Source organism: Lontra canadensis, unplaced genomic scaffold (genome assembly GCF_010015895.1).
Source record: "Lontra canadensis isolate GAN:19392208 unplaced genomic scaffold, GSC_riverotter_1.0 scaffold79, whole genome shotgun sequence".
In the NCBI taxonomy this organism is placed as follows: Eukaryota; Metazoa; Chordata; class Mammalia; order Carnivora; family Mustelidae; genus Lontra; species Lontra canadensis.
Window position 1 is genome coordinate 7,051,063 of NW_022631073.1, and position 13,952 is coordinate 7,065,014.

The 13,952-nt window shown below is 42.9% G+C and overlaps 1 protein-coding gene across 1 annotated transcript in view; it reads right to left on the reverse strand.

Moving 5' to 3' along the window:
* Positions 1–4,123: 4,123 nt before the first annotated feature.
* The window catches only part of ABRAXAS2 (abraxas 2, BRISC complex subunit), a 27,527-nt gene continuing 17,698 nt past the window's right edge, over positions 4,124–13,952 (reverse strand). The window contains exons 5-9 of the mRNA XM_032882119.1: positions 12,549–12,739; positions 11,643–11,762; positions 11,051–11,135; positions 9,361–9,475; positions 4,124–6,322 (exon numbers count right to left, since the gene is read on the reverse strand). Coding sequence (XP_032738010.1) covers positions 5,853–6,322; positions 9,361–9,475; positions 11,051–11,135; positions 11,643–11,762; positions 12,549–12,739 — 981 coding nt within the window. The 3' untranslated portion in view covers positions 4,124–5,852. The remainder of the gene's footprint in view (positions 6,323–9,360; positions 9,476–11,050; positions 11,136–11,642; positions 11,763–12,548; positions 12,740–13,952) is intronic.

Genomic DNA, 13,952 nt, shown 5'->3' on the forward strand with positions numbered 1-13,952 from the left:
GCTCCCTGCTGAGCAGAGAGCCCGATGTGGGGCTCGATCCCAGGACCCTGGGATCACGACCTGAGCCGAAAGCAGAGGCTTTAACCCACTGAGCCACCCAGGCGCCCCTGGGCCCCTGGGTCCCCCCCTATTTTCATTCAACAGTCAAGCAACAGGTATTTCCTGGTACCCGCTCTGTGCCAAGCTTGTGCTGGTGCCAAGAGTTCTGAGATGACTCAGAATTTCTGCCCTTGAGGGCTTCGCGTCCTACAGGGGAGTTACATATGAACCGGAACTCTGTGTGCCATGCTGAGTGCTCTGTCCAGGTATGGGCCAGGCACCCGACAGGTGTCAGAACAAGTACTCGGGTCGCACAGGCCTCCCAGGTGAGACAGAGAGGTTTCCTAAGGGAGGCGACAATTGATCTGGGCCTTAAATAATGAGTAGGATGTGACAGATTGAGAAGATGGAGAAAGTTTTCAGGATTTAAGTTGCGTAAATCTCGCGTGTGCCAGCTGCCTACCTCGGACTTAGTGTTTCTTGAGAATGGTTAGGTAAGGTCTCCAAATTCCTCCCACACACCACACCCTGAAACTGTCTAAAAGGTCTTTTGGATGGCCCACATTTTAGTACAGCTAAACCACATATATTTCTTTTTCGAGATTTTATATATTTACTTGAGAGAGAGAGAGAGAGAGAGCACGCATTCACGCATGGGCAGGAGGCAGAGGAAGAGGGAGCAGCAGACTCCACGCTGAGCAGGGAGCCCAGTGCAGGGCTCCGTCCCAGGACCCCGAGACTGCAACCCAAACTGAAGTCAGACACCTAACTGACTGAGCCACCCAGGTGCCCCTAAACTACATCTGTTTTCTAACCAGTCAAGACTAACGACCAGCGGCCTCGAGCTCTACCGAGCAGTGCGCACAACTGGCAGGCCACAGCAAAGGCGTCAGGCAAGCGTATATTTACTTCGGAACCAAACACCTCCCAGGCCTGTTTGTATGTGGGATGGACCATCAAGGGTCTACACCTCCTAATACTGAACACACAGTAAGCTTCCCGGAGCAGGAAGGATATGAAACTGAAGAGTAGTAGCCAGCAGGACACGTGAACCTACTTCTCTGCAAGGTGAAGGAAATCGGGATGCCTGGGTGCCTCAGTGGGTTAGGCCTCTGCCTTCGGCTCAGGTCATGATCCCAGGGTCCTGGGATCGAGCCCTACATCGGGTTCTCTGTTCAGCGGGGAGCCTGCTTCTCCCCTCCCCCCGCCTGCCTCTCTGCCTACTTGTGATCTCTCTGTCAAATAAATAAATAAATAATCTTAAAAAAAAAAAAGATGAAGGAAATCACTCTTACAGTTTAACACCCCAAAATCAATTTTGTGGGAAGTACAGTTGCCATAGAGAAATATAAATGATGGCTTCAGTTTTGAATCACTCCCAAACTCAGAAGGCCTTTCTTAAATGCTTCTTGGAAATTTAGGAAATGGATTCCAAAGAAAGGAAAGTAGAATTGACTCTAGTAGTATTAGGGGAAAAAGTCCGCGCCAGTGCAAAACAAAATGTAAGTATGTGATTTCATCTGGAAATGAGATAAAAGTTGAATGCAGGGAAGTTAGCAGCACCCATGAGGCCGGCTGCATTGCCTGCGAGTCTAAAACACTGCAGTGCGGTGGCCAAGAGACCCGGGGACCAAGAGCATTTACGGGATCACCTCTTGGGTGCTGTGCATGAAATAAATCGTGTAACCAGCAACCCATCATTTCTAAGTCTCTCGTCATACAAATACTTATTGCAGAAATACTAGAAAATACAAACAAGGGTGGGGGAAAAAATCGCCTGCATTGCCCTGACCTCGAGACAACACTGTTGATACTTGGGTGAAGATGCTTCCAGGTTGTTCTCTTTTTTCTTTTTTCTTTTTTTTATTATTTTTTTTAAGATTTATTTATTTATTTGACACAGAGTGAGAGAGAGAGAGAGAGTACAAGTAGGCAGAGAAGCAGGCAGAGAGAGAGGGGGAAGCAGGTTCCCCGCTGAGCAGAGAACCCGATGTGGGGCTCCATCCCAGGACCCTGAGATCATGACCCGAGCCGAAGGCAGAGGTTTAACCCACTGAGCCACTCAGGCGCCCCTCCAGGTTGTTTTCTATCAAGAGCAGTTTACCTCTCTCTCTCTCCCCCATAAGAATCAGACCATGACTTACATACTACTTGGAAACCTGGCTTTCTCCATGTACCTAAAACCCATTTTTCCACAGCAAGACATCTTTTTGATTCCCATCTCAGTATTTTTATTGGCTACAGACTATTTTTTTTTAAAGATTTTATTTATTTATTTGACAGAGAGAGAGAGAGATCACAGTAGGCAGGCAGAGAGAGAAGGGGAAGCAGGCTCCCTGCTGAGCAGAGAACCCGATGTGGGGCTTGATCGCGGGACCCTGGGATCATGACCTGAGCCGAAGGCAGAGGCTTAACCCACTGAGCCACCCAGGCGCCCCATGGCTGCAGACCGTTTCTGTCGGTGTACCACATTTAACCATCCCCCTATCAGGAGGATTAACTCCCAGTTTTTTGCTGTTAAGGCAAAGGCTACGGTGAACGTCCTTTGGCTAAATCTGAGCACACACAGAAAGCGACTTCTCGGTGTACATTCTGGAATGTGCGTGGCACCTGGCATTCGAGGACACATCTCCCTGTTGATGTTCTGAGGCCTCACTGCTAGAGAGGGGGTGCCTCATCCTCCTTCCCCAGGGGTCAGAGTAACCCCAGAGTAACCCAATTTGGATGTGCCCCAGGTCCAGACTCTCCTGCTTTATTCAGGATATCACAAAAGTCACTGTAAAAAGGAAGGCAATTTAAGCGAAATCCCAGAACTTTTCCAAATCTGTTTGCCATCAAGTTGGAAAGTAAACATTCTCCGTTATTTATTAGCACCACACTTGTAGAAGCAATTTCCCTTTCAGTCTCCCCGTCTGGCAGAATTACGGTTTGCTGTGGAAAGAAGGATGCAGAACCTCGTAGAAGGACAATCTTTTAGTAACTTAAATGAAACGGACGCTCAAGGCCGGACGCTCAAGGCAGAGCCGACCCAGAACAGAGCTAATAACCATTCTTTCTTTCTATTGTATTTTTATTTTACATTCCCCAGGTTCCACCTCCTTAAGAGATGACTCACAAGACAGTACATTGAAATCTTTTTATTAAAGCAGTTATTGTCACTGCTCCCCTTGGTCTGGAATTTTAAAACCTATATCCTTAGGGTCTGAATGTTTGGGGAGGAGATTTCTGTTTTTATGTTTTCTTCAGAAACATATTTATGTTTTCTTCTCCAGGAAAGCCAATTATAACATGTAATTAAGTATCTCCAGACCTCTAAGTAAGTTAAAAGAATCCAGTCTTCTTTTCTCTCAATAGCTGGAGGAGACAGAGTAGAAGCCCACATTTTTTTTTTTTTTTTAAGATTTTTTTTGACAGACCGAGATCACAAGAAGGGGGAGAGGGGGGGGGGGGGGGGGGGGGGGGCAGCAGGCTCCCCGCTGAGCAGAGAGCCCGATGTGATGCTCGATCCCAGGACCCTGGGATCATGACCTGAGCCAAAGGCAGAGACTTTAACCCATTGAGCCACCCAGGCGCCCCTAGAATCCCACATTTTAAAATCCTCCTGAAAACAGACTATCACCTAGATCTTGGAAGAGATGCCTCACTCACCAGCAACAGCTCCCACGGAATCCAGAAGGCACTTGTTAGCCAACATGACGTCCTCCCAAGGCGGTTCTGTCACCCCTCAGACACTCTAACAGCACCAAGTTCTAGAAGCTCCAGGTGGTTACGCTGACTCAGTCTGAGGGGTCTCTTTAAACAAGATCAGCTCTTCCTCGACAGGTGCCTTTGGGGGACTTCCTAAACTCAGTGTTGTGCTCAACCGGTGCTCCTCTCTCTTGACACTCAACACATGCTCCTTGAAATCAACAGAAACATTTTAGTAAACTGTGTTCTTGGATCTCCCCCGAAAGCAGCCTTACCAAAACTGTGTGCAGATGAGTTTTCTGACCTTTACAACTGTATTAAGTCCCCTGAGAGCAGCCTGAACGAGAACACCAAGGTGAGACCTTTCTGGAGCGTAGACACACAGGAAGACAACAGTACCATGATTAAATAAGTTTTTATTGTCACATTGAACTGCTTTGTCAGCTATACATTGTAGGTTTCAGTATGGCATAAAAATAAAGATATTTTCCTGAATGTCAAAATCTGAACAGAGAAGATGGCAATGGCACTTAAAACAAAAAAATAAAATAAAATAAAATAAATTCACACTGGCGCTGAAGCCGCTAGAAGGGAGGTGATAAAAACCGGAACACGTTTGCAGATAAAGTGGTCTGCCACGTTTCAAATCCAATGGCAGTGGTGTAAGGCCAACAAAACCATGAGAGCAGGAAAACACAGACCCCACAGCGTGGTTCTCTGAAGAATGGCAGTTTTAGTATTTCATGTTTCAGTCTACACTGGGTAATTTCATATTGGAACTGAAGCTCAGGGAATAAACTTCTCTCTAACAAAATGAAACTTTTTCAGAACCTGGATTTGAAGTCTCTTGGACACCTTCCTTATTCTCCTAGGTTTTAGCTAGTTCAAAGGAAAGGCAGTTATGTCCCAAAGCATTAACTTCATGGGCTGACCTCATCAGTCTCGTCATTTCCAAACCAGGAGCCTAACGTGCTCACGAATGTCTTTAGTGGTTTCACACATTCTGGGCAAAACTAGAAAACAAGCAGTAATTAAATAAAAATATAAGTGCATCCCAACAGAAAGTCTCTACACATTCCGCAACTATCCTCCAAATAGCAATTAAAAAAAAAATAAGTATGGTTATTTGGATTTAAAATGAATCTTTATTCACCAAGATTCCCAAACAGTTTATTAAATGTCTTTTCCTCCACAAATAAAACTAACACTAGGATTTGTCAAAAGAGCTAAATGAATTATATCCCTTATGTACGAACTTGGCTAAATCCACTGTATCTGGAATCTGTTCATCATAAAACTCAGGTCTGGAGCGTAACTCCTTTCTGATGTAACCACTGCTGTGTGTCCTTCATCTTTAAGACTCCAGAACAGAGACCATAAACGTGGCTAGTGCAACATAGCAGTCACTGTAATTCCCCGAAAGAAAAATAAGTAATTTATTTTATGACATACTTATTTGGATGATTACTTACTGGTAATTAGTATTTCTACATTTTTTTTTTAAAGGCAACCATTTTAAGTGACAATATATATCAGGCTAGTAGAAAAAAGTTGAAACAAAGCCCTCTCTTTTGATCTCACAAAGTCATGCAGACAAGAGAAGGTACATCCGATTTGTTCCAATCAGGCTTCTTGGAATTATCAAAATTTCTTTCTGGCAAAGATGAATTTGGCTCATCATAGAAAGAAGGTTCTTTGAAGGCTGCTGCTAAACTCGCTTCCCTTTGAAAAAGTAAATTTCAAGGCATGATAGTGCAAGAGGTAAGTTTTTGATTTATAGAATATTTATAGACTAATTGTGCTTAGTCTCTAATTTCCAATTTATCTTAAAGAACAGAAACTATGTTGATAAGTTTCACTTTGCCTAAATTTACCAGTACATCCATGAATCGCACCAGAATTAGGACAATTTGATTATCTCAATGATTCTGTCATGAAATCTGCACACTGGGTCTGCAGGTGAGAACCGGCGATGTGAGGCCCCTACCAGCTCTGTGCTCGAGGACCCTCCTGTGGGGTGGCCAGGGGTCTGAGAACGCAGTTCTCCCCCCAGATTAAGTCCTCAAAAAACTCTCTCAATAAGCCATTAAGAAAAACAGTACTAAGTGGAGAGTTTCTTTGTTTAGCTAAATCTGGGAGGTCTGAGTGTTCCTGGAGCCCCCGTCGGGATGTGTCAGGGGTCGAGAATCCCGCGAATGGGAGCATTCACTATTAGAGGGTTCTGTGGGGTCAATCAGATTTTCATAATCACTGTCATCTGATTCCTCGGCGCTGTCTGCAGCTGCTCTTTGGGAAGGAGGGAGGTCTGTGCCACTTCCGGGACACTTCAGTCCGGCACTGGTGGAAGCATAACTGGAAGAACCCACGGCTTGCGGTCGAGGCATAAAGACACTGGTTTCCATGCGCGAATGGCTCAAAGTACTTTCTTGATTGTTTGGGTGAAAATCAGAATAAGGGGGAGGAGGATCAGAGGCCTCTGCATCTCCAAGTGGACTTCTACCTTCGGCCGCAAGCCCGGAATAGGGCATTGGAGGGCTGAATGCCGGCCCCAGACTTTCGGATGGCACCTGTCTGTGGATCATCGCTTGTTGCAATCCTGGACGAAAACAGAAAGAAAATTGTAACACTTCCCCTAGTTTCACAGCTTTGCACTCAGTGCATTAAACGGTCAACCTGAATGTTCTAGAAAATGGCAACAAAGAGTTGAAACTGACAATTATCTTAAACTTGCACAGTACTTCGTAATTTATAAATCCTGTTGCTATACATCAATCGATTTAAGCCTCAGAAAACCCGAAGTGTTACTGTCATCATCACAAATATCATTGTTTCCAAATTATGAGGCAAAGAAGCCAGAGTTCAGAAAGGGGAAGTGACTTCACTAAAGGAGTGGCCAGCAGTGGGGCCCCTGATACACAGAGCAGGTGTTTTAACTGCAGGTCCTGCGCTACTTCCCTCCCCTGCTGCTTACCCTATTCTCAGACTGTGGGGACAGAGAGATGAAATACACAGTCCTTACCAGGGGACACACTGTGGGGACAGAAAGATGAAATACACAGTCCTTACCACCCTTGGCACTCATCTCAGTGTGAGTTTCTTCTTTGACAGACCTTGCATCACAAAACTGAATTTCTTTTTTTCTTTTTTTTTTTTTTTTTAAGATTTTTATCTACTTATTTGACAGAGAAAGACACAGTGAGAGAGGGAACACAAGCAGGGGGAGTGGGGTGCAAGAAGTAGGCGTCCCGCTGAGCAGGGAGCCCAATGCAGGGCTCAATCCTGGGACCCTGGGATCATGACCTGAGCTGAAGGCAGACGCTGAAGAACTGAGCCATCCAGGTGCCCCTCAAAAGCCCCCCCCCTTTTAAAAGATTTTATTTATTTGACAGAGAGAGATCACAAGTAGACAGAGAGGAAGGCAGAGAGGGAGAGAGGGAAGCAGGCTCCCCCCTGAGCAGAGAGCCCAATTCGGGACTCAATGCCAGGACCCTGAGATCATGACCCGAGCCAAAGGCAGAGGCCTAAGCCACTGAGCCACCCAGGTGCCCCAAAAGCCTATTTCTTTACAACGATGGGACACAACACACACATACACCATTTTCTTTTATTTCTTTTTTTTTTTTTAACACCATTTTCTCCTTTAAAGTTTAAAAGCCTTGTGTTAGGTAGCCAGTTTTCCAGGTTCTGGACCATAAATACAGCACCTTTTTTGTTTGTTTGTTTCTTTTTTTTACACATAAGCTCTACACTCAATGTGGGCCTCAAACTCACAACCCCGAGATCGAGAGCTGCACTCTCCACCAACTGAGCCAGCCAGGCTCCTGATACAACGTATTTTCAGGCATGTTCTGGAATAGTCCAGATCATATCTGGACTCATATCGATGAGTCCCTTGCCTTGAAAAATACTGGTATAAAATTTAGAAAAGAACAAGGAAAATAAAATCACTCATAATTCTATCACCCAGATAACACCATCAGACTTTTGGAAAACAGCACAAGATTTGGGGTTAAAAGATAGAAACTTTAGATGTTGGCCCCTCCCCCCCTTTTCTAAATTCCAGTTTTATTATCCAGCTGTGTCTGTGTATGTGTGTGCGCGCACACACCTACTTATCTCTCTCAAATACATAAAACGTTTTTTTAAAAAAATAATAAAAAATAAAAATAAAATAAATATAAAATATATAATTATAATTATAAATAAAATTATAAGTATAAATATAAAAATTTATAAATTTTTATTAAAATAAAATAAAAATAAAAAATAAGTAAAAATTAAATTAAAAAAACACAGCTGAGATCATGTTTATGCCATTTTATACCCTACTGTTTTCACTTAAGATTATATACTAGGCATTATCCCACGTCACTAAAAATTCGCTTCAATGGGACGATATTCCACCATATAGATACATCATAATTTATTCAACTATTCTACTGCTATTTATTCAACTCCTCCAGTAAGTTGTTTCTCAGATTTTAGAATCATAAAGTTGTGATTAATATTCTTATACATCAATCTCTGTGTGCATTTGATTATTTCTCAAAAAATATAACACTAAAAATGAATCAGGGCCGCCTGGGTGGCTCAGTGGGTTAAGCCTCTGCCTTCAGCTCAGGGTCATGGTCTCAGGGTCCTGGGATCGAGCCCCGCCTGCTTCCCCCTCTCTCTCTGCCTGCCTCTCTGCCTGTGATCTCTCTCTCTCTGTCAAATAAATAAAATATTTTAAAAAAAATGAATCAGATATCATCTACCCAGAAATTTTTAATTGGTTTGCAAGTATACTTTTTAAATTAGGAAAGGTTATAAATTTAATACAAATGTTAAATCTGGTAGTATTACAGTAAACATGTCTATTCTCATGCTAGAATCAATAGATTCCCGGGCCTCCTTCTCATTCAACCAGCTGGTTCCTTAGCTCATTTGTATCCATTCATCTACAGCTACCAAAAACCAGACATTTAAAGCCTTTGTTGTGACCGTGACTATGAATCAAATATGAAGTGATAAGAATATTAGGTAGCTTCTTTATGTGGCTATGTGATGAACACAGGATGCGGTCCCCATACGCTAGGTTCACCAGGGGTTAACTCAGTGAGACACATCCCAGCCGAGGTAAAGAGATCATAGTAGTCCACTCAGACACATGTCTGCACCAACCACTTCTCGGGATTTACTCTAACTTGCTTCCGTGGAGGCGCTTCTACAGTTAATCTTCTTTTCTTTTCTAGTTTAAAATACTTGAAGAGGGCGGGGCACCTGCATGTCTCAGTTGTTAAGCGTTGGCCTTCAGCTCAAGTCATGATCCCAGGGTCCGGGGATTGAGTCCAGTATCCGGCTCCCTGCTCAGCGAGGAGCCTACTTCTCCCTCTCCCTCTCCCCCTGCTTGTGTTCCCGCTCTCCCTTTGTCTCTGTCAAATAAATAAAAATCTTAAAAAAAAAAAAAAAGATACTGGAAAGGGTAGCATGAAGAACAGTCGTCTGTTCTGGAAGTACAAGAATGCTCTTTCACTAACAGCCTCACGGGGGACTTGAAGACTGTAGAAGGATTCCCATGATTCATCCTATGGTTTGATGTTTGAAAAAAACATTTCCCTGACACCGAATGGTGAAAATAATAGGAAAACTCACTTCTTTCTTGCTCCTTTTCATTTTTCCTCTGAGTGATTTGTCTTCTTAATTTGTTCACTTCTGCCTGACAAGATTCAACAACTCGCTCACTCTTTTCTACATCTGCACACACTGCCTGAGGGAAAAATGACAACAGGAACAATCAGTTTCAAATCCAAGCACAAGGAATCCATGAAGATAGCCCGGACTGCAACCCTAAGAAGAGACCAGATGCTTTACTGAGTCAAAAGCAGACACGTGAGGCAGAACAAGATCATGAAATGAAGGTCCAGGGGACCAGTGTTGTGGTTCACGGACTTGCTTTTCTTAATTTTGTTATGATGATTAGCTATTTAGCCTGTGAATTCTTGAAAAGTTAGGTAAGGTGGGAAAAATTTCATTTTTCCCCTCAATGATTCTTTTTTATTAAACTGAAGGAAGGATTTTTGATACCAGTCTAGCATACAAAGGACAAACAAAAGGTAAGACAGGAATGAGATGCTTTCAACTTTAATTTATAACCAACCAACAAAAATCAGACGTCACAAATAGACTTACTTAACAGAAAATATTTATAACTGGGGGAGTGGGAAAGAAAGTATGTTTCGAAGTCCAGAATCTAAATAAAGACAGCTAGTGAGGCCAGAGCCCTGCCCTCTCACCATCCGGATCAGGGCTCTCTGTGCCAGAGCCGGGGTTTGCAGAGCAGGCCTTAGTCATTCCGCAGCGAATGCAGAACAGCCACTTTGAAGTCGGCTAGATAGTGGGGATGGTCTGAAAAGAGCATGGTCATGAATTTAGGACAAAAAGCTGTTTTTCACTGCACGTTCCTTCCACAGCAAAAATCCCAGAAACTGTTGGAAAGTAGGCCAGTCACCAGTGAGCCTGTTTCACTGCTAGGTGGGCCGTGACCCGAGTGTGGAACGCAAACACTGGAAACTGCCTATTGTAGGCTTTCTTCTTTAGCCCCAGGCAGAGCCCTCTGCTTTCTTCTTTTTCAGCAGCTGCCTACATTCCCTTCTCTGTTCCTTGCGGCTTCTTCCTCAAAGCTAGGCTCTCTCTGGGCCTGGGAGAGCCTCTATCAGGCCTGCCACCCTTCTTCTTGTTCTCAAAGCCTCTTTTGTTCTTAGGGTTTAGGGTAAATGACTCCTAAGAACACACTGGGGATGATGAAAAGATCGTGGGAAAGTACTGAGAGCACCTAGCTCAGTAAGTGGCTTGTAGGAGACGTTTCCATAAATATTTGTTGCATGAATGACTAGGAATGAAGAGGCTCCAGCGCAATCCTCCACTCAATGAGGTAGCTGGGGGCAAAGCGAGTGACCCAGACCAAAGGGGCAGAGCTGTACCAATTACGGGTGTCCTCTGATGCGTCTCAACTTCGAGCGTACTGATGGAGACAGCTGGGGTCTTAGCAATCCTCTAAACTCGGAAGAGATTTCCCGAAAGAAAACACGGTTATCAACGGGGCACGCGCATTCAGAATAGGAACAGAAATGCTGGACTTCAGACTCTACTTCGGGGCCATCATGAGACAGCCTTTCGTAGGCCAGCAGGAGTAACTACCCTGCACATCTGAGATTATTTTGGGAAAGCACATTCTGACTTTTGGACCATGATTCATTCGTCAGTTGGGAGATTAAAAATTAAAGTAGAACTAAAAGCATTGGGCGTTAGAAATAAGACAAAAACTAGTGAATAACTCGGTTACCTGCACTTTCTCCTGAAGTGCATTATAAACCTGATAAATCGCCCTGATGTCCTTCATGACTCCATCCTTGTCAAAAAAGTCAGTACTGGAAGACAGGAAAAAGTGGTCACAAAATTATTTTAATTGCTATGGACCCGAAAGGCATTTTCCTATCATTTCCACCTTCATTTATTACATAAATGCTGCAACTCCAAGTGACTGTCTGAGCAACAATGCCCACGCTACTAGAATTACAGAGAGGGAAAAAAAAGAACCCATGTTACCAAGACAACTTGAAAAATAATAAAAAGCTATACATTTTTTGGTGGCCACATTTAGCTTTGGAACCTCAGAAATATACATACTCTGTCCAAACTTTTACATTAAAAAAAAATTTTTTTTTGTAGCAAATGTTTAAAAAATTTACAGGTAAAAATAAATGATCTTTTTGATCAGCACAAAATTCTGACATTCAGTGGTGGTGGTCTAGAGGATGACCTGACTGCATTTTTCAGTTTCCATCACATCAAAATTGATTTTACATGTCTCCATAAACCTGTTAAGCACTCTTCACAAAAGACAGGAAGACATTTTCATTGTACTTTCAACTCACCCATGTTCTTTGATAACTTTGGCGTAACTCTGAGAAGTGTTTGGCACTGAAGACACTTTATACTCCTGCTGGCTAGTGTTGCCTAGATTGGGGATGGCGAGGGTTATCCTTTGATTATACCTGTGGGAGGATCCAGAGAGACCGTGTTAAAGGCTTTGCTCTTCCTGAACTATGGGTCTCTGCGCTGCTGAACTAACAGGCTTCATGGGGCAGCTACTGGCACAGATGACCCAAGGATGCCTGAGTGAGTAGAAACTCGACAGTAAACTCCTTGAGAACAGAGGTCATGTCCCCACAGCAATGGGCAGAGTGCTGAGGTGGTTTTAAGAGATCAAGAAATACCTGCTGATTGATTGATTAATGAAACCTTGCAGATGGCTATTTAGGAATTTGTTTCCGTTGATGTTGATGTAATATAATCTACAAGTGAATTTCCAGAAGGAAACCTTTCTCTTATTGACAGACATCATAATCGTATGATTTTTTTTTTTTTTTTTTGCTTTCACAAGTTCACAATGCAGAACCTTCATTAACCAGTAGGTGGATCAATTTGACAATTTTGTCTTTGAAATTGCTTTTAAAATTACAGACTTCCAGAGCAGTAAAACTGTATTTCTACATAATGGATCATGGAGAAGCAAATGATGATTTCCAGCTGTGTATTCCTGTAAGAACTTATGCACAATTAACATATCCTGCTAATGCTTCTTGGTTCAAAAACCACTTTAATTTATACAGCTGACAGGAAAACACCTTCTCTCAAACAAAGAAAACTAGCTGAAAGGGAATTATAAAAGCTCTTCTTTAAAGATGCTACAAAATGCACATTTTCAAAGTTATAAATCCCAATTACATGTACCAACATCTTCACTACTTATTTGAGGCTGGTGGGAACGCTATCTTTACCTTCGATTTGGTCTAAAGAGAACGTATTCTAAAGCATGAGTGGAATTGTTGGCGGTGGAGATGAAGCTGAAGAGAAGGAACACGAGGTCGGGCACCCCGAGGATGCGGGTGAGCTGCTTATGGATAACCTGCTCTCGGTACGACATCTGCTGCTGTGTGTTTCGCCGGAATCTGTACCATCCAATAACTTTCTGCAGTAAAAACAGAAGGAAAAAAGGATGAAAGGTTGCATGAAATCTTAACGAATTTAATTCTGAATGTATCCAGACAAACACTTGTACACATGTTCGTAGCAGCTTGACGTACAACAGCTCAAAACTAAAAAGCAGCCCAGTTGTTCATCAACAGGTGAATGAATAAACAAACAAAATTCCTAGAAGAAAACATAGGCAGTAATCTTTTGATATCAGCCATAGAAACATTCTTCTAAATACATGTTCTTTGGCAAGAGAAACAAAGCAAAAATAAACTACAGGGAATATATCAAAATAAAAAGCTAGGACACCTGGGTGGCTATTAAATAGGAGAAGATATTTGCAAATGATACATCCAGTAAGATGTTACTATCCAAACTACATAAAGAACTCATACAGAGGCACCTGGGTGGGTTAAAGCCTCTGCCTTCAGCTCAGATCATGATCCCAGGGTCCTGGGATTGAGCCCCGCATCGGGCTCTCTGCTCCGCAGACAGCCTGCTTCCTCCTCTCTCTCTGCCTGCCTCTCTGCCTACTTGTGATCTCTGTCTGTCAAATAAATAAATAAAATCTTATAAATAAATAAAATCTTTAAAAAAAAAAAAAAAGAACTCATACAATTCAACACCAAAAAACCAAATAATCCAATTAAAAAATGGGCAGAGGACATGAACAGATAATTTTCCAAAGAAGACATACAGATGCTCAACAGACACATGAAAAGATGCTCCATATTGCTCACTGCGGAAATGCACATCAAAACCACAATGAGTTATCACCTCACACCTGTCAGAACAGCTTAAAAAAAAAAACAAAACTCAAAAACAAGTGTTGGCAAGGATGTGGAGAAAAAGAAACCCTGTGCGCTGTTGGTGATGGGAAGGCAAACAGGCATGGCCACTGTGGAAGACAGTGGGGAGGTTCCTCAGAAATTTAAGAACTGAAATACCCTATGATCCAGTAATTCCACTACTGGGTATTTACCAGAAGAATACAAGAACACTAATTTGAAAAGATACACCCACACCTATTGTCTACTGCAACATTATCTACAATAGCCAAGGTATGGAGTATGGAAGCAGCCCAAATGTCCATCGATAGATACATGGATAAAGAAGTAGCATATAGGGGCACCTGGGTGGCTCAGTGGGTTAAAGCCTCTGCCTTCAGCTCAGGTCATGATCCCGGGGTCCTGGGATCGAGTCCCACA